The sequence below is a fragment of the Canis lupus genome, chromosome 27 (assembly GCF_003254725.2).
Source record: "Canis lupus dingo isolate Sandy chromosome 27, ASM325472v2, whole genome shotgun sequence".
Taxonomy (NCBI): Eukaryota; Metazoa; Chordata; class Mammalia; order Carnivora; family Canidae; genus Canis; species Canis lupus.
Genome location: NC_064269.1, coordinates 45,632,953 through 45,660,661, shown reverse-complemented (window position 1 = coordinate 45,660,661; position 27,709 = coordinate 45,632,953). Strand labels below are relative to the sequence as shown.

Genomic DNA, 27,709 nt, shown 5'->3' with positions numbered 1-27,709 from the left:
GTTGCCATTCCCTTAAAAGTCGGTTTATGTACCACACGCCTTGGCATTCAAGAGATCATATCCATCAAAGGTAGTGTCTCATTCCCATGGCTGGTCATTGTTGCATGCATGTCTGTGATTAACCACCCGGAGCAGCCCCCAGCCCTGGCTCTCCAGCCACATCCTCACTAACTGTTCACACATGCATGGAGCACTAGCAGACACTGGCAGCAGAACATTCTTGAGCCGTGTCATGGCGGAGGAAGGTGAGATCCCCTGCTCCTGACTGGCTGGAGTGCACGTGGTCATCTTACTCCAGGGCCGCCCCTTTGGGACTAAGCACCAAGGAGTAGGGAGTTCACGAGCCCTCAGCTCCATGCCTTGCAAGGTGAAAGGCTGAGGGCACCAGAACACTGCAGTGATCCTTAAGGACTTACCTGCTCAGCTGGCCCTCCAGTGTCACTTGAGCTCTTAAAGATTATTAGACTAGACTCCTGAGTTGAATTCAGAAGTCTCTTAAAGTCTTTCAAAGACTGTCTCTCTCTTTTTTTCCCCATGGAGGAAATAAAGAAGACATTAGGAATAGAGATCTCTTAGTGGTTGGTCAGTGTTCACACGAGGCACCTGACACTGCCTTGCACTGTCAGTGCCCACGTTTGCAGGTGGGGCTGCTCAAACAGTTGTAGGCACGAATGTGCCCTGGATCTGGCCTGTGGCCTCCTTAGGGCCTGAGAGCGGCGGCTGGAACCACCCCACCAGACCGCCTTCCCACCTCCTCTCCGTGGCCCACCGCTGCCTTCTGTGCAGGCCAGGGAGGCAGGCCAGCTTCACCTCTGTATCTCCCTTCTTCAGACTGTACTAGTTAGTATGGGGTTCGTGCAGTTAAAATAGAAGCACCCCTATTTTCTCTACTTCAGATGTTACTTCTTAGAGAACCATATAAATATCACTCATCTGAAGGAAGTAGCTTTCCATACATAACAAGAAAATGAAAGGATCCTGATTTTTTTTTCCTTTCCCCTGTATGCCTCCCAGAAGCAGGAAAGTCTTAAGAGCAGACATCCTTCCAGGGAAAACGTGTGATCTCTGAGATAAAGGAGCACATGACACTTGGTCCACTGAACTTCCTAACAGTCAGGCCCCACTCAGCATCCTGTCCCCATCACAGTGACAGCGGGCAAGTAGCTCACCTGTAGATACGTGGCATTCAGGGCTCCAGCAAGGACCTGTGTCACTGAAGCCTCTGGCAGAGCCTCAGCCTGGCAGCGTGTCCTGCAGGCCCTCTGCAGAGGGGCGGCTCCCACCCAGGGTGCCCCCACTGCCCCCTGCCCCCTGCCAACCAGTGCTCAGACCCGGCCCAGCCTGCTGCCCCTGACTGAGGACACCTCTCTCATTCCCTCCAGCCGAGAACCTACACAGAGGAGGAACTGAATGCCAAGCTGACCCGGCGTGTGCAGAAGGCAGCTCGTAGACAGGCCAAGCAAGAGGAGCTGAAGCGGCTGCACCGAGCACAGGTGAGATCCCTGAGTGGGAAGGAGCATCCTCCTCTCCAACACTGCTTGTCCTTGTCCATGTTGCAGGAGGGTAAAGAGGACAGAGCAGAGGTAGATGGGGTGTCCCTGACGCTGGAGAGGGCAGCCTTATCATGTCAGCCTCTGGCTTGATGCAACTGCAGAAGCCTCGTTTTTATGGAATTATTGGTAGAAAAGGAAGAGCCAGGCTTTGAGGTTCCTAAATTCCTTGCTCTGGAGTAATCACTGTAAAATCAACTAGTTCAGTCGTGATAACTATTATCAAGAGGTGATCTGTGACTTGTCAGCCTCTGGTGGGCCTGAGATTTCCAGGTCAGAGCTATCCTCCAGGCATCAGCCTCTATCTTCAGGCCTCATAGGCCCTAGACCATTCCAGATTATCTTTCTGGAACAAAAAATAATTTTCCTCTTTTTTTTTGAAGATTTTATTTATTTATTCATAAGAGACACAGAGAGATCAAGGCAGAGACACAGGCAGAGGGAGAAGCAGGCTCCCTGCGGGGAACCTGATGCGGGACTTGATCCTGGGATTCTGGGATCATGTCCTAAGCCTAAGGCAGACGTTCAACTGCTGAGCCACCCAGGTGCCACAAAAAATAATTTCTTCATATAAAGTACTAAAAGATATCTAAATACAATATGTTTTTTAATGAAATTGTGTGTGTGTATAGTTGTATTTGTATTAGTACACTAATCACAAGCTGTAAACAATGAGAAACGCTAACAACAAACCCAAATGCCAAGATGCTCCTCTGAATTCCATGTTTAGTAAGCATCAAAAACCAATCATTTAGTCCTTTTCTTGAACCTTACTCTGTATCCACATTCTCTACATTGACTGGAACCCTGGATTTTATTTCATTTTCTCTGTGCCATTTTCCAGATGTATGTCTTTACCTACTGTTTTGGGAATTGAATGTCCTTCTAGTATCTATGATTAGTCCCCACGTAGTGCAGAGAAACTTCTCGCTATGAGCTTCCAAACAGATTCTGGTTTGGCATTGTGGAATCTGGCATTGCTCCATTCTAGATTTTTTTTTTTTTTTTTTTTTTTTTTTAACCTTAGAGACAGTGTTTCTGCAGTAGCCTCCAGGAGCCCTTGGTAGTGCTTTAGCAGCCTCGAGATTAGCAGGTCTTAGAGGGATGTGGCGCGTCAGTCCTTCCAGTAGGAGCTGACATCACCTCCGGTCTCTGAACAGCCCTGCAGAGGGCTGGACAAGCACCCTCATGCCATGGTGCTTACTAACGATGGCCCCAGGGGATTTGGTGCAGGGGGTCTTCACACCACACTCTGGGCAAAGCTTTTCCAAGTTCTGGACCTAATTTGTTTTTCTCCCTGTTTGTGTTTGTAAAGTTTAGCGGTCCTCCTGAAGCTAGGAGACAGGAGAGAACGATGGGTGCTTACACGGTCCCATTCTCCCCGCAGATCATCCAGAGGCAGCTGGAGCAGGTGGAGGAGAAGCAGAGACAGCTGGAGGAAAGAGGGGTGGCCGTGGAGAAGGCGCTCCGTGGTGAAGCAGGTATTGTCCAGGTCTCCTTTGTGAGGAGGTTGGTTAAGCCCCCACCCCCACCCCCCATGGCCACAGGCTAGTTTTATGTCCCCTTATCTGGAACTCAGCTTCTCTTCCAGCAGGGTTCTCTGGGGCCCTTCATCACTAATATTGGGGCTTCTATTAAACAAAGGAAAAGGAAAGCATCTCTGTTTGGAACTGCCCTGGGGCCTGGACTTGTTCTTCCACCCTGTCAGAGGGTGGCCATCTAGCTATAGAACGAAGTCAGTCCACTCCACATGTTGATGGCGAGCACTGGGCCGCCTCCCCTCTTCTCCACCCTGCCTCCCTCCCACATCATTTCCTCTAGAAGAAAATAGCTGGGATGAGGGACACTGTACCACAAGGAGCCATCACAGAACTGCATGAGTGGGGTCCCTAGCCTGCTCCCCACAACCACCTCCTCTGTTTAGCTTTTTGGGCTCCCTCTCCTGCTCAGACTACACTGAGAACGGGAGGACCCATGCTATACAGAGCTCTAGCCACATCCCATGTGCAGAGCACACAGGCTTCCCTGCCAGAACGCAGGATCTGTGTCATTTGGGGCAGGGTGAACAGACTCAGGGGACAGTGGCGAGCCAGCACAGTATACAGCAGGGAATGGCTGTGCGGGCCATATGCTCGGTGGCTGCTGTTCCCAGAGAAGAGCTGCAGAATGCAGTGCGGTCACACCTACTGCCGGTCCAAGGAGCCCATAAGGTGGCTTCAGCAGTTGGGGACTCAGGACACAAGGAAGTACCTGAGTCATCTGGTTCCAAGGGCCCAGGAGGAAGCCCTTTAAACCACTGGGTCAGCCCCAGCCAGAAGCCCCACTCCAGTGTGGAGTGGCTGGCCTCTGCTTTCTCCAGAGTCCATGAGTGTCAGCCAGACTCTGGACGGGGAAGCTTCCATCTCATAGGGAGCACAGGCCTCCCGGCTCAGCCTTCAGGTTGTGAGGCTAAGGATAAAGAAAGGAGGTGACCTAAGTTTGCAGTGGCCCTTATTCTTTTTTCTGGTGTGGCAGAGGGGCAGGGTTGCCTACACCTCCTGGCAGGGAGGCTCTCTGTAAACTGAGGAACCAATAAGAGGCAGCCAGGAATGGGGCCGGTTGCTGCCACTCAATCTTGCAGAGCTGACCTCACAGTAGTATGTGCCTGATGTGAAGATGAATTCATAGGGCTTGGCAGGGGTAGAGTCCAGGTTCAAGCATAGAAGAAGATCTTTCCAGGCCCTTCAAGGCCTAGAAATTGCAGCTGAACAGTCGACTCAGTGATGACCTTCAGGTGAAGAGATGGGATGGGGGAGAAAGATGAGGATGTGACATTCTCAGCTTTGTGCTTTACCTGATGCTGGAGTGACTGCTTGAAGCCTGGGCCACAAATGACATGCAAAAAGGCGAACCACTGAGCAGCCTGTAAGCCAGAAGCCTGGGATGTGTGACTACAAGGAAGCACTGGCCCTCGTGTCAATGAGTGGAGATTCAGGTTCACCTAAGGGAGTTTCTAGGCTTCCAGATGAAGCTGTGGTGTCCCCCACCATCCTGTTTTGGCTTCCTGCCCTGCGTGTGCTTCTTTGGCCTCCTCAGTTAAATCTGACCACCTGGTGGGAGTTAGCCCAAGCCCCCCAGGGATGCCCTGCCCAGCTGTTATCAGGACTCACAGGGCCCAACCCTGTTGCTTTCTCTTCTTGCAGATGTCAGGAGGGAGCCTTGACCCATCTTCATTCCTTCTTACCCTTTCCCACAGATTACTCCTGCCTAGATGGAAAGTGAGGGATAGATCTTCCAACACGTCAGAATAACTCAACAGGCTTGCACACCTCCACGTCATTGTTAGCCTAAGTCCTTAAGGAAGACAGTCTGCGCGTCCTCCTCACAGGGTTCTGAGATTCAGGTGGGCCGCCCCAGGGTCGGTGATTTCTATAAAGCACTGTGCACCTATTGGATGCCTTGCAGTTTGAGACTGTGGCATTGCTTCGGTACTTCTGTAACAGGATGTGTTGTTCAAGCTGCTGACTGCCCAGGGGTCATAGAAACTACCCTTGAAGATTGGTGTGGGAGATTGCCAAAATTCTCCTTTCTAGTTGTTTAGGTAAATTACCTTTTCATAAAAATATGCAACCAGGATTTCATCTAAGTCAGTGGTTTTCAAACTTGTTTCTTAGCAGAAGAACCCTTTATACAAGCCAAATTGTAAGTTCAAGTTTAAATCAAAAAGAACCGCTCTAATGTTGGAAAGCACCAGTTTGGAAATACAGGTTAGAGCAGAGAACTGCAAGTGATAATAGGCCTCAGCCTCCAACCCATCCCTGGGGCCTAGTGTAGAGAACATCCTGATACGCAGAGGGATTTGCCAGAAATTACAACAGTGTTTTAATAGTTCACTGGGAAATCTCAGGATACATGCAGTTTAAATTACCTGGATCCTAGAAGCTGAAGGTGGGAGCAGTTGGAATTGTTTACAGTTGAATCACTAGTAAATCTAGTAGCAGTTCATATTCCTTATAAAGAGTAGATCTCAGAGAAGTGCTCCCAAGTATGCAGTGGACTTACCCTCCTCAGGGATACACTGTGACAGGAGCTGCTCTGACAGGCCGGGTGTCACTGAGTGATGGCTCCCCAGGGGGCTGTCCTGTACAGGTGTTCGAGAGCACTCTATTTACAGGCCAGAATTTAAATAAATATGTAAGGTATCCTGTTCTCTAACACATTTTCAGGGAGTACAGATACTTGTACCTGGAGGGCAGAAGAAACTTGGTCCTGAGAGCCCCACAAAAGCAAGTTTACCTGATTGATGCATTGATGGTCTTCAATGGGTTAAAGTTGGCATATCAAGCTTTTGAATGTAGAGTGTTGTGTAAGTTTCAAAGGAATTCAGAGTATTTGTTAACCTGGTAGTTGGGAGACCACTGGAGTACCACTCAAAGAATGCAAAGGTCTCACAGAACAGTTTGAAAACCACTGTTGTCCAAACTCTTGTAAGCAGAGCTTTATCAAAGCACCTTCATCCAAATACAAATTTGTCCTGTTCTTAAAGACAGATTTTGGTAGCTCCCTTAGATTTCCCCATGATGCATTTGGGAAAGTCTCAGGATACAGTAGCTCCTACCATAAGAATAGATTTCCAGGCGCAGCCCAGGTGGCTCAGCGGTTTAGCGCTGCCTTCGGCCCAAGTTGTTATCCTGGAGACCTGGGATCGAGTCCCACGTCAGGCTCCCTGCATGGAGCCTGCTTCTCCCTCTGCCTGTGTCTCTGCCGCTCTCGCTCTCGCTTGCTCTGTGTCTCTCATGAATAAATAAATACAAATCTTAAAAAAAAAAAAAAAAAACAGATTTCCAAACATGCTATTTTCCTTTTCTTATTTTAAGCACATCATGTCTAAGGCTTGCCTCTTGTCAGAAGTCTCAGTGGCCCTGTCCCCACTTGGCAGAGATCATCTTTGAGGCTGAACTGTGACCATTGGCTGTCCTTTCTCTCCTGCTTCTTCATTGCGTTTCTCTTGTTCATCTGTTTGCTCCTGGCTGAGTCCTTAAGGAGACTATCTCAGTTGAACATGGTAGTTTGGAGTCTTGCAGCCATGCCAGCTGGCCCCTTCCCTGAGGGTGCACAGTTAGCTGAGCCTGCCATCTTGTCTCACTTGATGGGCCCAGGCTTCCACAGTTCTCTGAAGGGTCAGACTGTTAGCCAGGCTGTCCTTCCAGAGAAGAGATCTCATATGGACCTGCCATCCTATTGATCTCAATTTGTCTAAGGCTCATGTATATCTGTACCATAAGGGTTAGGTTCAAGAGCCTTCAAGCCTAGGGCAGATGGGATTTCTAGTCTGGAGGACCTGAAAAGCCCTTTGTGTTTCTGGAACCGTGATTCAGATTTTAACCATTGCATCAGCCCTGAGCATGAGTTGAAAAACCGTTCCAGGATTATATTCTGCTTTCTAGTATGGCCATTCTTAGAGGGACACCCTCGTGTGGAACAGAAGGCTGCCAGGATCAGCATTCAGACTGAGAGATATGGAGGCAGAGGGTCAAAAGTAGCAGCTGGCTTTTGTAGAACTCCATGCTTGTTTATGATTCTGGGAGGACGGGGACCCCACCATACCCCGACCAAGCACAGCCTCTCAGCAGCCCAGGCTCTGCATCTCAGGCCTGGGAAGAGCATCACAGCCTTGCTGGACAGCCACATGGAGCTAAAAGCAAGCACTGCCTGTGGCCAGCACACCTCCAAGAACCATAGGGCAAATAGTGACAGCTCATTTCTTGCTTTCAAAGAGAAGCCTGGCTGAAGTTGGGGCCTGACCTCAGAAGAAACAGGATTGCCTTCATCTCAGACCTATCCAGTGATGGTGGCTCTGCAAGGACTTTGATATGCTCACCAGTGGGGTCACAGGTGAACTCTTGGAGAGCTCTGACTGCCATTAAACCTAAGAATTGGTGGCCTTACAGAACTCATTTAGGATGTTCACATCTTGTCTTCGGCCTCTCAGCCTGGGGCTTCTGATATTCAGTAATAACAGAGGCAGTAAGTAGCCCTTGATCTGCCCTTGAATTTTTAAAAATCTTAGATACAGTTGAGTTCCAGCAGGGTCGGGACTCCCAGCAAAGCCAAGGCCTTATTTCCTGTCTTAATTGATCGGAGGTATGAACAGCAATCCCATTGTTAATTGGCTATTCACGCATCACCTGTGATTTGTAGCGAGCTCTCCCTCCCACCACCAGAAAGTGCAGCTACAGCACCTGTGTATATGTGATGCACTTCCAGAGAGATGCATGCTTTCTGGCTGTTTCTCCTTGCCCTCTTGCTGTGTCCCTGTGTTTCTTATGCTTCATGTCATTGATTGCTTTGGGTATGGGGGCACAGGAGGGTTATCAGATCCAATAACTCTCTCTTCACCAATTCCTTGTTGTAGACTATTGGGGAGAGTCTTATTACAGTGACCTCATCGACTTGCATCTGGGTGGTATGTATAGCAGTATCTGTTGCTGACACTAACCCTGCTGAACCCCCCCTCTCCCTCCCCCCCCCCTTACCGCTGTCCCCAGTCCCTGCTCACAAACAACAAGAAGGAATCATCCTGATAACCAAATGGCAAAAGCATAGGCCCTTTTCCAGCTCATAATAGAGCAGCATGCTGGATCCTCCACACTGTCCAGAGGAAGATTTGAGATAGGCTTTGCTGCCCACGTTCTTTTAATGTTTTTATAATGAAAGTTCACATACTCTTACATCTCACATCTGTGTCCTGGTCCCTCTAATACTGTTTAGTCATCTGACAGTAGTAACCCACATGTACACACACTCACATGTGCTCATATTCTGTCTCCCTCCTCCTCCCTCTCCCCTCACCCCTTACCCCCCACCAAACATGACCTCTGCCCTGATCTCATTCTCATTCCTTACAACCTGTAGGTATCACATCCACTAGGAGCCTCACTGCCAATCATACTCAAGAACCAAACATGTAAAGAACTCAGCCTCACCCGTTTTCATTAGGGTGTGTTCATGTTTCCCCTAAAAGATCCAAGTGCGTGGGAAAGGTGTCAGTTGTGATCTCTGCCCACATTCACTGAACTTGAGGCCGTGTTGACGTGCCTAAAATAATGTCCCTCCCTCCTTACTGTGTCAAGGAACTTACTTTGCAATTCTTTTCAATGAAGATAGAAAAAGTATAAGGCAGTGGTTCTAAAGTGTGGTTTCTGGACAAGCAGCATCAGGAACATTATTCAGGAGCTTACTGGAAATGCAGATTCCCATAGGATATTTCCTATCCCAGATCTTCTGAATCAGAAACTCTAGAGGTGAGGCCTGGTTATCTGTTTTAACAAACCTTCCAGATGATTCTCATGCCCCCTAAAGCAAAACCACTACCTTAAAGGAATTTAAGATTTTTGGTGTCTTGGCTGTACTCACTATTTGTATTAGATTAGGGGAATAAGGAATCTGTGAGCCTCATTTCTAGACTTTGGGCAGTTTTGTCAAGAGGAGTACCAAGCAGCTGCTCCTGAGATTAACCACGGGAAGCTCGGGCGCTTCTTGGAGTTACTGCATCCTTGGATGGACAGTCTGACCTTTTCACCTCCCCTTGCAGGCTCCGTGACTAGAAGTGGTCTGAAAACAGAAACTAGCAGATTATCATCTGCCATTTTTTTGCCATGATGCCATCTTTTAAAGAGTTACTTGTGCCTCGTTCATTTAAAAACAAGAAGCATAATTCTGTGATTCCTCCTGTACAACAGTGTCATATTGTTAGAGGACTTGGAGCAGTAGGAAGCAGGCTCTTGGCCTCCGGTGGGTTGGGCTTTCTGCGTACCAGTCCCTGGGGTGCCATGGATTCCCAGCCCTCTACAAATCCTTCCAGTGCCCCAGAGCTCCTGGTGTGTTCAGGGACTTCCATACTTATGGCCATTGATGCTGCAAAAGGGCTGATGCTTGCATTCCAATTAACAAATCCCATTTCCTATATAATATCCTTGACTCCTTTCCCTGGCTCCTAACATGCCCCGAGGGATGTTTATGTCAGTCCTAAAGGAATCTCCAGTGTATGAAAAATACTTTTTTTAATTCAAAACCTCCTGTTAAAAAAAAAAAAAAAAAAAAACCTCCTGTAAAGAACTGTCAAAACCCATTTCTTTACAATTATATTCACCTTCCTTCCCAGCTTAAGATCCTGCTGCCACACTGATCACCTCACATGCCTAGTTCTGTCTCTTTGCCGCCATGTGCCCCACCCCCACCCTGCTTGAGTGATAAAATGTTTTCAGTTCTGTGTCCTTGACTTGATAGCAACTAGCCCTCAGGTTTAGAATTCCAACAGATTTCAGGGAAAAAAGGTAATAAAAGGAAATGAAAAAAGAATCCCCAGGATGTTCTGTGAGTTGTAAAGTTCCCCACCATCAAATACCTTTGAGCCCCTGCTACTTAACTGGTTCCCATCAACTCGTCACTTCCTCTTCTGCAAGCTCATTATGATTTCAGTTTTAAATTTAGACTTCTCTTGTGATTCTGTTCAGCATATTGAGGCTGCTCTGCCCAGCCAATGAAGCAGGAAAAAAAAACATCCATTCTGAAGGCAGTAATTTGTACCCGAGGTACAGAACAAGAGCCTTGGCCCCTGCTTCCCACCCAGCTCCGGGAGGAAAACAGATGCCAGAATTGGGTCCCTCTTCAGTTTCTGCTGATGTTTCATTGTTAGAATACTATAATATTCATTATTGGATGGGGGGAGGGGTTGTCCTTTTGAAATGTTGGAGCCTGATTGCCTCTCTGCTCTTGAATCCCCAGAAAGCCACAGGGCAGCCCCATTGCTGAGCACCGGCACCGATCCTAGTTCTCAGGTGAATGAGATAGAGCTCCAAGCTGTGTCCACATGTTAAGAATTCCATACCCTACCCGGAGGATTGCAGACTCCTGATCCCTGCCCCGAACTTGAACCAGTAACCTGTATTGCTTTGGGAGGTCTTTCACTGGCTCTTGGCTATTTTAAGGCTCCAGGCCTATATTTAAAGTCTATTTTGGGAGCACCTGGGGTGGCTCAGTTGATTTAAGAATCCCACTCTTGATTTCATGATCTCAGGGTCATGAGGTCAAGCCCTACATGGGGCTCTGTGCTGACCCTGGAGCCTGCTTGGAATTCTCCACCTTGCTCTCTGCCCCTCCCTGCTCCTCATGTGCACAACACACTCTCTTTTCAAAAAAAAAAAAAAAAGGCCTCGTTTTGAGCCACAGAGTATAGAAAATAAAATCTCTTCTCTACATAGTTCAATTTTGTGATTTCAAGACACCATTAGAAGGACACATAATGAACCCCAAACCATAGAGGACCTGTCCCAAAGTGACCTGAGTCCCCTTCCCTTTCCTGCCCCAGGACACTGAGCAGGCAAGCTCTCCCTAACTAGTCCAGACACCACATTTTGTTGCACTAGGACAGATAGACGACTGGAAATCTTTAGATAAAAATAGCCTCTCTTCAAAAGAACTTTCAATTAAAAATATATACCTCATTTCTCATTTTCGAAGACCTCCCCACCTGATTTATATGTCTCAAAGTAAAATTGAAAGAACATGAGTGGTTTAGAAATGTAAGAGAGGACTGAAACATGGTCTTTCATTGTTGCTAGTGAGTTGGGGTAGAGGCACAGGGAAGGGAAACCCACCCCAGGCCTGCTCACTTCCCTCCCTTCCTGTTCTATTGGCTTGCCTCATTTGGATGTTGGTACATTTTGTATTTGTTTGGCCTGAGCATTATTAGCCTTGCTCTGTTTTTGCTTAGGAACTTTAAAATCCTTGAGATTTCTCTGTATTCTAATGTGTGTGTGTGTTTGCACGTGTGTGTATGTGTGTGTTGGATCTCCATTCTTAAATGATTTTTTTCCTTCTCTTTGGGGGGAGGGAGGTTTCATTTATCCCCTAATCCAGAGATTCATTCTACACTGAATTATAACACGAGGCACATCTTAGCCCTGTCTACCTACGTATGTAGACTGGGCCTGCTAGACCAGAAACCTTCCACCCTGTCATGATGCCTGCTTACCACTCAGCAGCATTGCAAACCAGCCAACTTGATTCCTTCTTAGGGCCAGAATGTTTCTTGTTGCCTCTGGGTGTGGGATTGGGCGCTTCAGCCTTGCAGTGTGAAGGCTGCCTGAAGTCAGGGGCATGGCATTGATCCTGAGGAGTCAGAACAGGCAGCAGAATAAAACATCTGGCCAATCTTCCCTTGCTTCAGGCTACATAACCTGAACAACACAGAAGAGAAAATCAGTGAAAGCCTCATTCCTTAATACGTGAATCACAAAGTTCTCCCAGGCCTGGGCATGTGGCTTTCTGCAAGTTTTATCTGGTAGATTGAGCGTGGGCGTGAAAGGTAATGCCCCTGAGGTTCCTTATGAAAACATGAACAATATTCTGGTAGTATCTGTAAGCATGAATTGTATAAAAAGCTACTGCTGCATTGCTGAGTCAGCTGTCAGCAAATGTAGTGGCATTACAGCCAAAAACAAGTGTGAGAAGTGAGAGCCCCACCCAGGCAAGATGAAGGCTACAGTCTGGCCCACAGAGACAGGCCCAGAGCTACCGTGGCGGGAACATGGAACCATGAAATATGAAAAATAAGGATACCTGTGTCCCATCCATGACACCTTGGCGCTTGTTGTTCAGAAGCCAAAAGGAAGTGAAATCCTTTATGTGGGGTTTTTCATAAATGTAGCTAGAAAGGGAGTAATCTAACCCAATGCTACTCTACAGATTTTTACATGAAATAAGCTACAGTGTCTGAAAAGGGAAGGTGTTGGGCTGCGGGGGTGGGTGGCAATCTTGAGCCTATAAAAGGGTAATATTTCTGTTGAAGTTGGTGAGCTGATTGTTTGGAATTCCATATTCTCCTGTGGAAATGCTGTTACAGGTGGTGGCTCAGCTCTTAAAAAGCCCATTGTCCTCATAATATACCTAGCGCACCGTACTAGTATCTAGTGCACAGTGCTAGGCTATGACATTCTAGGACATAACCATGATTCCGTGGGGGAAATGCAGAGTTCCAGGCTGGTGCCTTTGGAATCTAGGTATCTCCCTAGCCCATTGGCCTAGACCGTCCCCATGGTCTACCAGGTGCTGACTGTAGAAGCTTTAAGCCTACGGCGAGGGCTGTTTTGTCCAACAGCAGGAACCAGGAGCCTGTGCAGTGGGAAGAGATAAGTACCTGGGATGAGGCAGATGCCCACCCAGCTCCAGCCCAGACCTGAACATCGCCTTGATTTTTGTCCAGGAATCCTTGATGCTGGCCCACCAACTTGCTCCTGGACCGGCCCTGGGCCACATGAGAGGCAGGGCCTAGAGTGAGCTATCCAAGCCCGTCAGGGCCAAGCAAGAGTGTGGAGAACACCTCAACCCAGGATTCGGGTCCTGGCTTCACCCTGCGCCCAGGAAGGTCGCTAATCCTCTCGGCCTCTGCAAAGTAATGGGAGGGAGGGATGACATTGCCACCGTCCCAGGTCTACCATTCTGAGTACAGTCTACATGTGACAGCTCTCCTCCCAGCTGCTTCCAGTAGCTGCCATTTGTTAGGTTTGCCCAGAGCCTTTGTTGGCCTTCCAAGAGGGCAAGCCCTCAGTTCGGAATGGGAGAGGAAGATGTGGGCCTTAGTCAGGCTGTGCCACAGGTAGCTACTTGGAGCCTCAGATCCCTCATGTGAGAATAGAGTTGTTACGCCTGTCCAGCCACCTGGTCCCTGAGTAAGGCTCACATGAAATAATACACATGAAAATGCTTTAAAATGGAAGTGCTACTCATGCTTATTACATGCAGCACACACAGCTTCTTTTCGACATTCAGTGGCCCGTCTCAGCTGCCCCCAGTGTCAAGATGAGTAGGCGCTGGAGAACTGCTCATGGTGGTCACATCTCAGAAGGAAGCGCTATGTCAGAGGAAGTTTAGTTTGCTGCGAGGTAGAAGGTGGGCAGGTGAGCTTGCAGCATCCTGAAGGCAGACAGAGCAGTCCAGGGTGAGAGTATAGACCTGCCAGTGAGATACCTCCATCCGGGACCAATTCTGGGTTTGCTCAGAAGTGCTGACTAAAGTCTAGAGGACACAGAAATAGTTTGATAGGCTGTCAATGTGGTGCCCACTGGAAAGACACACAAACCAAACCTATCACCATAGCATTTTAAAATACTCATAATAGGGATCCCTGGGTGGCGCAGTGGTTTATCACCTGCCTTTGGCCCAGGGCGCGATCCTGGAGATCCGGGATCGAATCCCACATCGGGCTCCTGGTGCATGGAGCCTGCCTCTCCCTCTGCCTGTGTCTCTGCCTCTCTCTCTCTCTCTCTCTCTCTCTCTGTGACTATCATAAATAAATAAATTTAAAAAAAATTTTTTTAATAAAATAAAATAAAATACTCCTAATAAAATTCTTTTTTTTTTTTTAAATACTCCTAATAAAATTCTTAAACTTGTATTTGCCATAAGGTTGATGACATCTTTGCCTTTAGGACTAGTGGACCAAATCATCTATTTCTCATCTCCAAAAAAGGCACAGAAATTACACTCAAAATCACTTCACTACCTCTGTGCTTCCCTTGCATGATCGTTTCAGATTCAAGTCCACACGGAACTCCTTTCATTTGACTGATTTTTTTCCCCTTGATTTATTTTTAAAACAATATTTATCGGGTGTCTTTTCTGATTATAAAAGTAGTATACATTACTAAGATTTTGGAACACAAAGGGATGTCTGGTGAAGAAAGTCATAACCATGCATCCCATCTACTCAACCTAGCACTTCTCAGAGGAGTGACCCATGCCCATTCTGCCTTCTGCCTATAACTGTGACAGTGCCTTCTCTTTTTTTAAACTTTTTTTTTTAGCACTTGCTATATCTGATGTCCCTTTACTGATTTCATTTTCTAATTTCTGTTCTGAATATCCTGCTACCTTGTATTATCTTCTATATTGGAAAGGGTATATGAGGATGTGGTCTACATAAAAGGAACTAAATGTTATATTTTTTGATATCCAGAAAGTAGAAATGCATTTTTAAACATACATGCCAGTACGTGGGCTCAGCTGTATTGGTGGTGTATCATATTGGTATCCCTTAGAATGACCATGGCTACCATTCCATTCTGCACCAGTGTGTCTTTGCATGTAATGTCAGTACCTGGAAGCAACAGAGGTTGTTCATTGACATTGTATTATCTATCCAGGTATTCTGAGCACCAGCATAGAGTCTACATTTGAAACAAAGAAGGTTGAATGTGGATCAGCTCTAAGCAGAGAAAGGAGCCCTACTCCCCTCCTCCAGCTCATCAGCTGGTCCCAGGGACGTCCGTTTAGAAGCTTGGATGTAATCAACATTGCACATGCACGCATGTGCACACTCTCAGACGGGTCTCTGGCTTTAGTTTTGAAGTTTGATCTGATACCAGATTCATTGTGCACAAAAGCACTCTGATGAACGCTAAAGGGTTTAAAAGAAAGGGAAAATGTGGTACCTGCGTTTGCAAAGCAGAAGGGCCCCTCAACCAATAGTTTGTCTATCAGGCCTTCCTGGGGCCAAAAACAGCTATTTCTTAAACCCTGTTCTAATCCTAAAACCGCCTGTGCTCCCTACAGTCCTGAGGCCGCTTCTCTGAGCCTGTGTGTCCTGTGTGTGCCCTGGTGGTTCTGTGATGGTCCCTTGCTGGGCTCCACTCCCTCCCCCTCTCCCTAAGTCACCCCCAGGTCTCCCTAAGTCTTAGACATGTCTCTCTGAACCCTGTCTTCTCTCAGTTACCCCATCCACAACTCTTACCAGCATTGTTACTGTGAGTTTTCAGTATGTCCTGTCAGCTCACCCTTTTTGGTCTTCCAGTCCAAAGTGTGGCAGCCTTCCCCCAGCTGTGCCATGGATCCCTCTGTGGAGATGCAGGGGCAGAAGAAAAGGGGGTGGTTGGTTCCCTGGTACATGGTGGGTAGTGACAGGGACTGGTACAAATCGCCTCTATTTCCCTCAGTTTGCCCCAGCTCAGAACTCCGAGCAATGCTGATGCCGGCCCTGGAAGCCTGTCCCAAGACTAGGTGCTGCCTCTGTAGACTCCGAGGTCTTTCTGTGGGCGCAGCTAATCCAAGGGTTGCGCACCCCTTTTCACCACTTAGACTTACCCCAGGCTACTTTTTTATAGAGCGCGTGCGTCTCTGGTGACATCTTAGAATATTTCACACAGGGATCCCTGGGTGGCTCAGCGGTTTGGCGCCTGCCTTCAGCCCAGGACGTGATCCTGAAGTCCCAGGATCGAGTCCCGCGTCGGGCTCCCGGCATGGAGCCTGCTTCTCCCTCTGCCTGTGTCTGTGCCTCTCTCTGTATGTCTATCATGAATAAATAAATAAAATCTTTAAAAAAAAAATATTTCACACAGGCTTGGTTGGTAACCTGAGGTTGTCACCTGCAAACCTAGGAGCATTGTTGGGCACATATTTAGTGATGGACTGTTCCACGGAGGCAGGCAGACCAGTCCCGGGGGCTTTGGGTATTTTTGAGGAGGGAACCCAATGCCGAAAACCCAAAAGGCCACTGTATGATGATATCCAAATGCTCCCACCCTCGCAGTAGGGAACAGAAGAAGAAGGGGCAGCCCACCCACCCCTAGAGCTGTCCACCATCGCCAGGGAGCACGCGCATTCCTTTTTCGGGCCACATGCCCAGGGCCTGGGTCTGCTCTTATTCAGTTTCCATGCCGAAAAAAAGGACTTAATTCATTTGTAGACTTTGTTTCCCTTGTTTCTGCTTTTCCATTTCTTGTATTTTTTTTCTTTTCCTCCTGTTGTTCCTTTCTCACCTCTTATGCTTTTTGTCCTCTGCTTGTTTTTTATTTCACCTTCTCCCTGTCCCTCTCCACGTCCAAACTCCTCTTCCTCCTCCTCTTCCTCCTCTTCCTTTTTTGTCTCTCTTTGTCTCGTCCTCCTCCTCCTTTTCCTTGTTTGGTCCTTTTTGAAGTTGAGCCCAGTGGCGGGACTCCACGGCGTAGACCTCTCTCCTTCTGCCCTTGCTGTGTCCAGGAAGGTAACGTAAACCGCCCCCCCCCCCCCATCCCCACTGCCTCTCAGGGCTTGTAGCAACACTCATCAAACAGGGACCCGAAACCCAGCTGTTCCTCTCTTTTTCTCTGACACTTGATAGCCTTGCTATAAAATTCCATAAGTATGTGGCAGTTTCTTACAAGGTACAGTATCCCTTTGACTGTCTTGGGGGGGACTGGGGGACATAGGGGAAGCAGATGGTCTCTGGGAACAGGCCTTTGAGGCTGCAGCCGAACATCCTGTGATGCTGTGCCACCATTCATGGTTGGACCTTTCAGACTCCAATCTAGCAGATAGAGGGGCCAGGGACACAGGTGGGGAACCTCCTACTTGTGTGGCAGAGATTTGTATTGGTGGAGTCGAGGAATACTGTCCTTACAAAGACTGGTCTATATAAATGCCCCCAAGTTCTTTTCTAAAAAAAACAAAACAAAACAAAAAAAAACACTAAATGCAAACTTCTCTACCCTGTGTCTTGCTGAGTGTGTGTGTATTTTTTTTTTAAGTTTGTCTGATTTGAAGTCTGTTGTGATAAGATTGTTGTTGAAAAGGCATGTGGGAAAGGGAAAGGGAGTGTGTCATGACTAACCCTTGCTAACCTCTTAACTCTGCTCTTCATGGCGCTCACATGTGACTTTCACCCATCCCGCCATATATCTTTGCTCATCGGCTGTGAACAGTCTCTACCATAGCTCATGAGCAGTGTTCAGATGTCTCCCAGTGGAACTTATCCTTGCACATGGGAGGTGGGAAGGAGGGAGAGCCTTCCCAGTGCATTCCCAGCTTGCTGCACTGGACAGCTTGCATGCCTCAGGGCTCCATCTTCCATGGCCATGTGGGCTCACTGTGCAGAGATGCTCAGGAAGGAATGCATGGAACTGAGCTATGGGCTGCTTTAAAAGCCAAAGGACCAAGTCTATTGGGTCGGGTAAGGAGAGCTTTTGTCCCCAGACACTCCAGCACTCCCCAGGGGCCGGCTTGGCTGGTCAGGAGGGAGTTGCTATCTTTCAGAGCAGGACTCAGGGACAGGACTTCACCTTAAAAGTGCAGCTGCTTGTGCACTCAGGCACAGTGCATACACTGACCCCTGCTTGTGTGAGTGCATTCACATCTGCCTCTCCAGAGTGTGGCCCCAGTTGAAAGACTAACTGGTGTGGGCCTCCTGCGTGTCAAGCAAACAACACAGCAGAAAGAGAGCTGTCTTTGAACAGTGTGCAAGGAGGTCAGTGGGAAGATAGGAGAACAGTGAATGAGGAGCTTGATAGAGGAGTGTTGTCCCACCTGAGGGTATATTCCAGATGTCTTTGAACAGTGTGCAAGGAGGTCAGGTGGGAAGATAGGAGAATAGTGAGTGAGGAGCTTGATAGAGGAGCGTTGTCCCACCTGACAGTATATTCCAGATGCTTTTGGGTCAGCCAAATGAGTCACAAAAATGGAAGGTACTTTGGAGGATCTCCCAGTCCAGTGCCTCTTAACCTGGGGCCCATGGGTGAACTTCAGGGAGCCCGTGAACACCCTGAAGTCCTATATAAAGTTATTGGATGTGTACACATGTATTTTTCTAAGAAGAGAGTCCCTAGATTTCCTGAGCTTCTCAGAATGGTTTGGAATCCAAAAATATTTCAGACCACTGGTACAGTCTGTCTTCTGCCTATGGCAGGATCCCGCTTTGGCCATGAGCTCCTTCGTGCTCCAGGGAAAAGGAGTGTGTTCTCTCCTTGGGGAGTTTGGTCCCTTGGAAAGTTCTTCCTCTGTCCTTCTGCTCAGTTAAGACCAGCAGGGACAGACTGCCCCCAATGGAGACTTAGTAGCACCAGCCCCAGAAACTGCTGCTGGGCTGGGCCAGAGCAGAGAGCCCTGCCTTACTGAACAGTCTCCAGGGTGTGCTGGTGCCCTCTGCCCTGGGTGAGAAACCTGGTAGCCGGCCTGGGGTGTACTGCAGGTACCACATGGTATTCATCTCCCTGATTGGGATCTAAAGAAATGAGGAGGCCTCCGTACCAGTGGCTCAGAGAGGGGCAGTAGCCCGGGAAAGAGCTGGGTCAGTGAGAATAACTTTAAGGGAAGGCTGACCGCAGTTTATCAGTTTGCATTTGCCGGACTCGAGACTGGTGTTCCCAAACAGTCCTAGTACCTAGCAAGTACCAGACAAATATGAAATGAGTGAAAAAAAGAAAAAAGGAGGGCAAAGCACTTAAAACATAGGAGGAGGAAACCACTGAGTGCGAGAGGCCAGATAGGCCGTGACCAGGTTCCCGGGGGCAGGGGTGCAGGCTGGGCCTGGGAAGGACAGGGGTAGAGTGCAGACTCTGTTAGGCTCGGGGCATGGTGCCCCCTTCCATGGCTGTAGGCAAACTTTGGACCTGGCTTGGGAGTGTTCCGGCAGCATCCTGCTCGGCTCTCTTTGCACATTTGCCCCTGTGTGATGACTCCTGCTGGCCGGGGTAGACAGCAAACACTTTCTGCGCCTGACACATCCTCTCTCTTGGCAGGCATGGGCAAGAAGGATGACCCCAAGCTGATGCAGGAGTGGTTCAAGTTGGTGCAAGAGAAGAATGCCATGGTGCGCTATGAGTCGGAGCTGATGATTTTGTGAGTGGCCTGAAGTCGGGGACCCAGCTGAGGGGGGCCTGCAGCTCAGTGCCTGTCACGGCAGGAGCACAGCTGCTTCCCAATTTAGGGGGTGGGGGACTGCGGTCCTTGAGTCATGTGCTTGTCTTTCTCTCTCCTCCCAGTGCCCGGGAGCTGGAACTGGAGGACCGGCAGAGCCGACTGCAGCAGGAGCTCCGGGAGCGGATGGCGGTGGAAGGTGAGGGGGCGGGCCCGAAGGGTGCCTGGGACAGCTGGGTGCAGGCCTGGCCCCGTAGACCTAATGTGTTCGGCTACTGCACAGATCACCTGAAGACTGAGGAGGAGCTGTCTGAGGAGAAGAAGATCTTGAACGAGATGCTGGAGGTGGTGGAGCAGAGAGATGCCCTCGTGGCCCTGCTTGAGGAGCAGCGACTCCGGGAGAAGGAGGAGGACAAAGACCTGGAGGCTGTCATGCTGTCCAAGGGCTTCAGCCTGAACTGGTCCTGAGCTCTCCCCACACTATGTACGGCTGCTCTGTGGCATCCACCTGACCCAGGCTGGGTTCTCCCCAGCCACCCGGATGAGAGATCTCAGAAAACCTGGCACCTCCTGGGAGTTTATACTGAAATGTCTATGTGCCTCTTGAACAGTGGGTCAAGTGTCTGTGCTGTGGGGAACCCCAGGTGAAGATGATGATCTGAGGTGGCGCGGCCTCTTTGGAAGAGGCCCACCCTGACTTCCTGCTCCAGAGAGAAAGGGGAATATGGAGCATCTGACATGTGATGTGGGAAGAAAGGAAACCTGCACGTTCCCTGCGGACACGTGGACATGCGGTGACTGTGCTCCTCCTTCCACAGGAGGAGAGAAGACAAGGAAGCTGCTCCCTCTCCGTCAGAACCACAGCCACTGGAGCACCCCTCCACAGAGCAGAAGGGGCAGCTGTCTTCACGCCTCTGGAAGCATTTATCCCGGGGAGGTGAGATGTGAGTCGAGACCTGGGAGAGGGACAGTGGCCCGAAGGTCAGTGCCTGCCCCAGCATCGCAGGGGGAGCTGAGAGTGGGCTGGCTCCTGAATTCATTATGCCAGCATGCAGGGCCCAATAGGGGTCTGCTCCCCACCCCCTGCACCACACACTGGACCCCTAGTGGCCAAACGCCCCAGGCCTCTCACTGGCCATGACCCGAGGCCTTTGGATCGCTGCATTCTGCTTCTAATTCACAACAATTCTGACACTGGAAAATACTGACTTTGGGGGACATAATGAGGCCCTACATTTCAAGCCCCCAGTTGACAGACAGGCATGACTGTTCAGCGCTTCACGTTGGGGCAGAAGATTATCTTTTCCCTTGACGTTTTTCCTGTGTTTGCACATTGAAAGGAAGCTGTCAGCCTGGCAAGATGTTCAGCCGCTTCGGACCCTTTATGTCAATTAACTTATTTTTTTAATACTTGAAGTAACTTCGTTTTTATATCTTTATTAGAGACACTGATCTCTTGGCACGTGGTGTTAGAGTGATGGAGGCGTCGACCACATCCTCCCACACAGTCCCATCCTGTACTGACTGAATGCCGGTCCATCCATCTATTTATTAGCCATCTTCATTGTGCTGCTGCCCCCGTTGGCATCAGGGAGCAGCTGAGACCCTCACATGGGTTCTCAGTCCTCGCTCTTCTGCCCGTACCTGTTCCCTGCGCCCGGCCCCTCGTCCTTCACCAGTTCACTCTCACTGTAGCACCAGACTCTTGTGTCTGTCTGCACCGTCCATTTGCTGAGGGTACATTTCAGCACCGTGTGAGGCCAGGCCAGAGGGCACAGGTGCCACCCGCCTCTCCCTTGAACCCTGGCTCGCAGAACCCTTTCTTTTCCCCCTCTCTCTGTTTCAGTGCCAGGCTTTCACCTCCTGCAGCACATTTATTAGAGGTAAGCGTTTTTCCAGGCTGGCGGCGTTTGCTGGGACCTTGTAATCCATCTGGCTGGTGAGAACGCCCCCAGCCCAGCTTCAGACCCAAGAAGGTAGAGACGCACATGTTACAGCAAGGATTAGAATTCAGGTTGGTCCCGCACAGTTGGCCCCACCCCGAACCTCCTCTGCACCCAGATTTCTTGGGGAGGCAGGGGACCTCGAGCACTCTATGACTAGTTCCTTGAGCCAAACTGCTCATTTCCTCTAGTTCAGCCAGAGGCTGACATTGTACGGCCTACAGAGTCACAGTCTGAGAAGATCTGGTGGGCCAGGGCTTATCCATGCACAGAACTGACACACAGTCAGCCCGGGGAGGGTTCCTGTCAGTGCCAGGCCAACCCAGAAGGGCCCTCTGGCAGACTTCCGGTGGAGAGGGGCCAGTGTAGGGCGGACAGAGGCCTGGCAAGCTCTTCAAGGTGGCCTGGGTCCACTGTCCATGCTGACGTGGGGCTTCCATGGGCGCCCACACCACCCCTTAGCTTGAACATTCATTCTTATTACAAAGGAGCAAAGAACTTGTCTTACTCTTCACTTTGTCCAAAGCTGCCGTCTCTCTCCTGTGGAAGCCCAAGAGGTGTGCCTTGAGCTCTGACTTCACTTCCTGTTTTCTGATCAGGCAGACAGTCCATGTTTACTCTCTTTCTTAAAAAGGCAAGAAGAGGGTATTCTGGATGCTCTCTTTAAACATCAGCCCTCCAGTAAATTTGGACTTGAGACAGGCTCATTGCCTGTGTGGCCTTGCCCCTAACCCTCTTGAAGGCTACTTGAATCCACCGTAGCTAGGAATGCCCCAGGAGACCGCCTCCATCCCTCACAGCTCCTGCTGACCCTGGAACAAGGAAGCCCCGCCCGAAGTGGCGGGTAGGGGATATGGCTGCACTGGTCCGCTGTGCGCAGCCTGAGGAGGCAGGAGCAGCACACAGACTATCCGCCCTTGCTGCTGGCCAGTACCAGTCGGCCTTCAGCCACCCCTGCATCCTCGCAAAGCACACACTGCTGCCTGCAGTTATTAGAAAGGAGACTGAAGACCCTGCAGAGAAGCTTCCAGAATCCACAGGCCTCCAACATGTTCCCAGTTCTCCACTCTTCATGGTGTTAGGACTTCAGGCTGTAACAACAGTGCATCTTTCTGTTAAAGCTCTCATTTTATGACCACTAGTTTGCAGTTGATTTGAGTACCCTGGTGACATGCTGCATGAAGTGTTTTCCAGCTCTGGAAATGCGTGCTGCTCCAGGAGAGTTTTCTCCCCGAGATTTAAGTCCCCTTGAAGGCAGGGGACACAGGACATGAAGTGCCAGAGCTTGAGTGAGCCTAGATAACAGGGATGGTACGGCAGGCAACCAGTTCAGCCTCACCAGTGGGAAGGCAGCAGGCACCCCCAGTCCTGAGTCTCAGGGGCTCCCTGCCCAGGAGGTCTGGGCCTTTTGCCCCAGAAACCATCTTCCAATTGCTTTTGACCAGCAATGATAGACTATTCTTTATCCTTTCAAAAGAGAAAAGATTTTTTTAGTGGGGCAGAAAGGAGAGTTCAAAGAAAAAAATTTGAAAGGAGGTAATAACTGAGCTGCACAGGGGAATGGGCCATTTTCTGTGCAATAAAAGTTTTTCAAAGAAATACAGAGTGTATTTCTTAAGTCATTTTACCAGACTTGTCCATGAGGCGAGATGCACTTCCACATTCCAGCACCTGCCATTTCCAGGTAGATGGTGTCCACGCAAATCATTTATGCTTCTGGCATATATGTGGGTGTGTGCACAAGCTTATTTAAAGAACACAACTTTTTTTTTTTTTTTTTTAATTTGTGCTTTATTTTTTTTTTTTCTTTTTTAAAGTCCTTCTTATTATCCTAGTTCAGCCATCAACTGCTGTCACTGGAGAAAATGCCTAAAACCACTTAGCATGATAGCAGCTTATTCTTCAAAACCAAGCCTCGATGCCCTCTTGAAGAGAAGCGGCATGTCCTCTGAAAGAGAGGTTCTTCAAATCCAAGTGAGCCTGTGGTCCTGGTAGCCTTCTGTGCCTGCAGCCCTCTGCCCTTTGACCTGCAAGCCCAGTGGCCAGGGTCTGCAGCCTCCAGGCCCAAATCACTGAGCTGTGTCAGTTTCCACAAGGACATTCAGCATAGGGTTTTGGAGAGATGATATCACCTTATTTTGAACTGGATCGTCCCCAAGAGATTGAAGGGAATAATCCTGGCCAGCTCTTCTCTCTTTGCTATAAGAAACCTCTTTGGCTTGTGTCCAAATGGAGACATATTCCAGCTCTTTCCTTCTCCCATGGTGTGATGATTTGTCACCGCCCTCAGAACTAATCCCAAGGGCACAGTGCTTCCCTCCAGTGCAGTAAGGGCAGCAGGGAGAGAAACAATGGCACTGGATGGGTGGAGGTGGGTCGTGCCCAGCCAACAGGTCACTGCCACGGAAGCTGGTTCCCAGAGCCTTGAAAGGCTTATTGCCACCTACCCCCAGAAAGAAGAAAGGGGCCTCTCTGACACAGAGATGGACATCTTAGGTAAAATATACATATAACTAGCTTGAGGGAATGTTCTTTGGCAATGGTGCATGCCTGCTGGGAAGGATGAGTTGGTAGTCACCTGTGCTGGTCTCAGCCACCTTTTGTTCTTCAAGGGGGGCTTGCTGGGATTTGAGCTGGATAAAAGCAGGATTTGGCCACAATTCACAGCAGCCCCAGGCAGTAGGAAATGCGGATTGCTGTTTTTAGGCAGGTAACCAGGAAGGTAGACTGCCCAAGCCCCCATGTAAGCACCACCTCAGGAGCACATACCCCCTTCCTTCCAAGAAACTACCTTGTCTTACAGCTCTGACATCCCTTCTGAACCCTAAAATCTTCCTGGTCTCTTCGTAGGGGTCAGAGTGAAAAATGGTAAGCAGAGAATGTGCTGTTTTACTTTACATGAGCTGGCCAGCCTGGCCCACTCACGGAGACGCCCTCATCTTGTATTACCTGCTCAGGAGATCACCCTTCCGACAATGCTCAGTGAAGAGGGTATGAAGCCATCATCTCAGGTGGATTATTCCCACACAGAAATGTCAGCCCAGGGGCCAGAGCAGGGCCTCATGCACTAAACCATGGAGCCTGCTAGGCAGGGTTCCCGGGGTCATAAAAGCCTTTCACGGACACTCCCAATGGACCACCTGTTGCTGCTGAACTTCACCGGGTAACTTCTGGTGAGAGCCCCATGACTGTGTCCCCTGCCCTGAGGTCATCTTGTAGGAGGGGCAGAAACGGGGAAGCCACAATCCTGGTTCCTGTGGGTAGGTCCTGTGTGCCAGCCACCTCTTAGCAGCCACCTGCTACCAAGACAAATGTGGAAGAGGAGACAGCATCCCATGATGCATGCACATTTGTGCACTTGGGCACACACACACACAAGCATCTTCCATTCATAGCGTGGCCTTTCTGAAGCAGAATGGACTTCTAGCTAGCTCTAAAGTAGGCTGAACCTAAGAGGGCCCAACTGCGTGGCAGTCGAGGCTCCAGGCCAAGGCAGGATCCGAGTTGAGGATCTTGTGCCAATGAACAGCCTGGTGTGTGGAAGACTACAGTTGGATGGAATGGTCTCCAAAGTAGGCAGATAGACCAGCCCCCCGGATCCAGGACAGGGGTCATCTGGAGTGCCCAATGCAAGTGTGGGGCTGCCTCCTGCAACCCATGAAATGAGAATGAAGCTGCAGGTGTCCATGTCCACACGTGCGAGAGTGGGAAGGGAAGGGAGTCGGACGTTCAGGCATGAAGCTCATCCCTGCTCTTCCCTGACTTTGGAGGAAGCCTTAAGCAAATCACTTACTTAGTCTGTGCATTAACCAACCCACAGGATTGTGGGGGGGCAGGATGTCCAAGGGTTTGAGATTCTGAATCAGGGCCTTTGTAGATGGACAGACATCCTTCATGATGGTAACTAATGTTCACCTTGAAGAAACCTGGGGAGGACTGAGGGAAGCCGGTCCCAGCACCTTTAAGGGCTGGCTGCCAGCTACCTAGGTTCATTGCACATCTATCTGGTGAGCCAGCGGAGTTGTGCATTTATTTTTAATTACTTAAAATGCTGGGCTGAATCTTGTTTCCTCTCAGGAACTTAACTTACTCAACACAGGTTGCTGTAGATAGGCAATGTGCCCAGAACCTCAGATGGGTGGCTGCTGGGTGCTTGCCTGAGGCCAGGTGATGCTGAGCTTGAGTCAGCACTCAGTGCCTTACTGGGAACAAACCAGCACCCTCAGCTCAAGAGAACAGCCCCATCTTTTCCCTCCTGCCCCATTCCACAGCCACCAGCCACCTTCATCTTAAGGCAGCTCCAGCACACCCGCTCTCCCAACAGTGGCTCCCAGCATATGCCCTGGGTCTCTGGGCCTCCAGAGTCATTATCAGGGATATGGGATTCGTGCAAGTGAAAGCTAGTATGTATCAGTGTTACGATGCTGATCAAGAGCCAGAAGAGGGATCCCTGGGTGGCGCAGCAGTTTGGCACCTGCCTTTGGCCCAGGGCGCGATCCTGGAGACCCGGGATCGAATCCCACGTCGGGCTCCCGGTGCCTGGAGCCTGCTTCTCCCTCTGCCTGTGTCTCTGCCTGTCTCTCTCTCTGTGACTATCATAAATAAATAAAAATTAAAAAAAAAAAAGAGCCAGAAGAGCAAGGGTTCACTTAACACCCGAGACAACTGGGACACCAAAGTGACAGGAAAGCATGAGTTTTTCTGGGTAGAGAAGCCCGGATGAATACCCAGGGTAAGGCAATGAGGCCTTCAGGCTGTCTCCCCAAGAGTTCAGATGCCAGGTCTTTCCTGTGGGCAGGAAAAAAAAAAAGGAAGCATCTGACAGCCAACAACCCCTTCCCCAGATGCATTTTATTTAACATTTTTTAAGAATGCTTTTAAGGACTTAAGTACCATTTTAAGATGCAACCAGGGCCGGACTTACTTGGTACCAGCCTTCATATTGGGACAATACTGTTTCTGGCCCTAGTCATTAATGTTTTAGGTCTCCATCACATTGTTCTCAAAGCCACCTATAACAGTCTAGGCGGGGAGGCAGGAGGGGCTGGCACGGAGGGTCGTGCCTGAGGCTGGAAGGTGCTGGCCCTGGGTCAGCACCTGGTGCCTTATACCAGTTTGGGAACAAACCAACACAAGTCGGGAGGACACCCTGCTCTTTTCCCTGCTGCCTCATGTACAGCCCAGGGGGTCAGAGCTGGTAGAGAGGCAGTGACCCCAGAGTGTCTCTTCTGAATAAATCACCCCAATGTGGCCTTGGACCCTGTTCCTGGAAGATGCAGAGAGCAGCCCCGGGACCCTGCCAAGTTCTCCTGGGTGAAGATAGAATTGGAAGAAGCATCAAGAAAAGACAAATTTTCCGAGACGCTGTGCCTGAGGAGAGTGGGTAGAGGGATGTGGCCACTGCCGACCGCAGGGACGGACATGGAAATGTAACACGGGCTCACGCCTGTGTGTGGGAAGAGCCCCGCCCGCCCTGTCGATGAATGTCGTGTCATTAGTGGAAAGGAAAGAGGGAAACAGATAGTGACTTTCCTTCGGCGTGGGTGTGGTGGTGCACATTACCCTCCGGCTGTTTGCACCCTCCTGTGGCCAACAACCAAAATAAAGCCAGTCGTTATTTTGTTCTTCTGTGTGGAAGATGATCATTTCTCCCCTCAAGCAAATTCACACCCTCACAGGGGCTGGGATGTGCCCATGAAACCAAGGGCTCCGGGGACGCGTTCTCTCCCTGCGGGGCCAGGACACTGCCCACCCAGCCCGGCCCGTGGCAGGGCCTGTGTCCACAAGGGTGGGTGAGCCATGGTGCTGCTTGTTGCAGCCGACCCCCCGCCCTGCTCCAAGCTTTCCCCCTGCCCCCCACAGCTTTGTTTGGATGGGAAAAGAACCCAGCTAGGAGAATATTCCTGCCTGTTCCCCTTTATATTACTGTGTATTTTGAAAAAAAAAAAAAAAAAAAGAGCAAGCAGAAAAATTGTCTTTCTGCCTGAGCTGAGGACCTGCTCCCCCCCCCCCCTGCCCCGCTGCATCTCTTGCTTTTTTGTCTCTGGGTGAACGGGAAGTTTTGCTTCAGTACAGCTGTGGGTGGCGGTGCTCATGGAGGAAGGGCATCTCTGCTGTTGGAGAAGGTAAGATGAGAGGGTCTTAAGGGCAATAAAAAGAGGACATGGACTCAAAGCCTAGCTCTGTGATCGGGGGATGAAAAACCAGGAACATGATGATGTCAAGCCAGGACTGTGGCAAGGAGACAGACGTCGATGGGTTGACCCAGGAACAGAACCGACTGGATGGCTCTGAATAGAGTGTAGCCCCCAGAGCCCTTCGGAGGGCGGCGGGGGGTGGGGGAGGGCCAGGGCCTCTCCCAGAGGCATCTGGCAGCCTGGCCCCCATGCCCACCCTGCCTGGGGAGTATGCACATTCTGCCCCTATCTGGGCAGGAGTTGGAGAGCTGGGGCTCCCGGCTGGCACAGTGGGCAGCATAAAACTCTTGATCTCCAGGTTGTAAGTTCAAGCCCCATGTTGGGTGTAGGGATTACTTATAAATAAAATCTTTAAAAAAAAAAGAAAAAAATA

The 27,709-nt window shown here is 49.7% G+C and overlaps 1 protein-coding gene across 23 annotated transcripts in view; it reads left to right on the top strand.

The window, feature by feature from the left end:
- Positions 1-26,763, top strand: part of MICAL3 (microtubule associated monooxygenase, calponin and LIM domain containing 3) — a 218,919-nt gene extending 192,156 nt beyond the window's left edge. For 13 of the 23 annotated variants that reach the window (XM_049102770.1, XM_049102772.1, XM_049102769.1 and 10 more), the window contains 8 exons: positions 20-70; positions 1,383-1,493; positions 2,938-3,031; positions 7,945-7,995; positions 16,504-16,569; positions 19,079-19,178; positions 19,322-19,395; positions 19,480-26,763. In XM_049102770.1, coding sequence (XP_048958727.1) covers positions 20-70; positions 1,383-1,493; positions 2,938-3,031; positions 7,945-7,995; positions 16,504-16,569; positions 19,079-19,178; positions 19,322-19,395; positions 19,480-19,664 — 732 coding nt within the window. In that variant the 3' untranslated portion in view covers positions 19,665-26,763. The other 10 variants (XM_025461570.3, XM_025461582.3, XR_007406562.1 and 7 more) reach the window with 9 other exon arrangements.
- Positions 26,764-27,709: the final 946 nt, after the last annotated feature.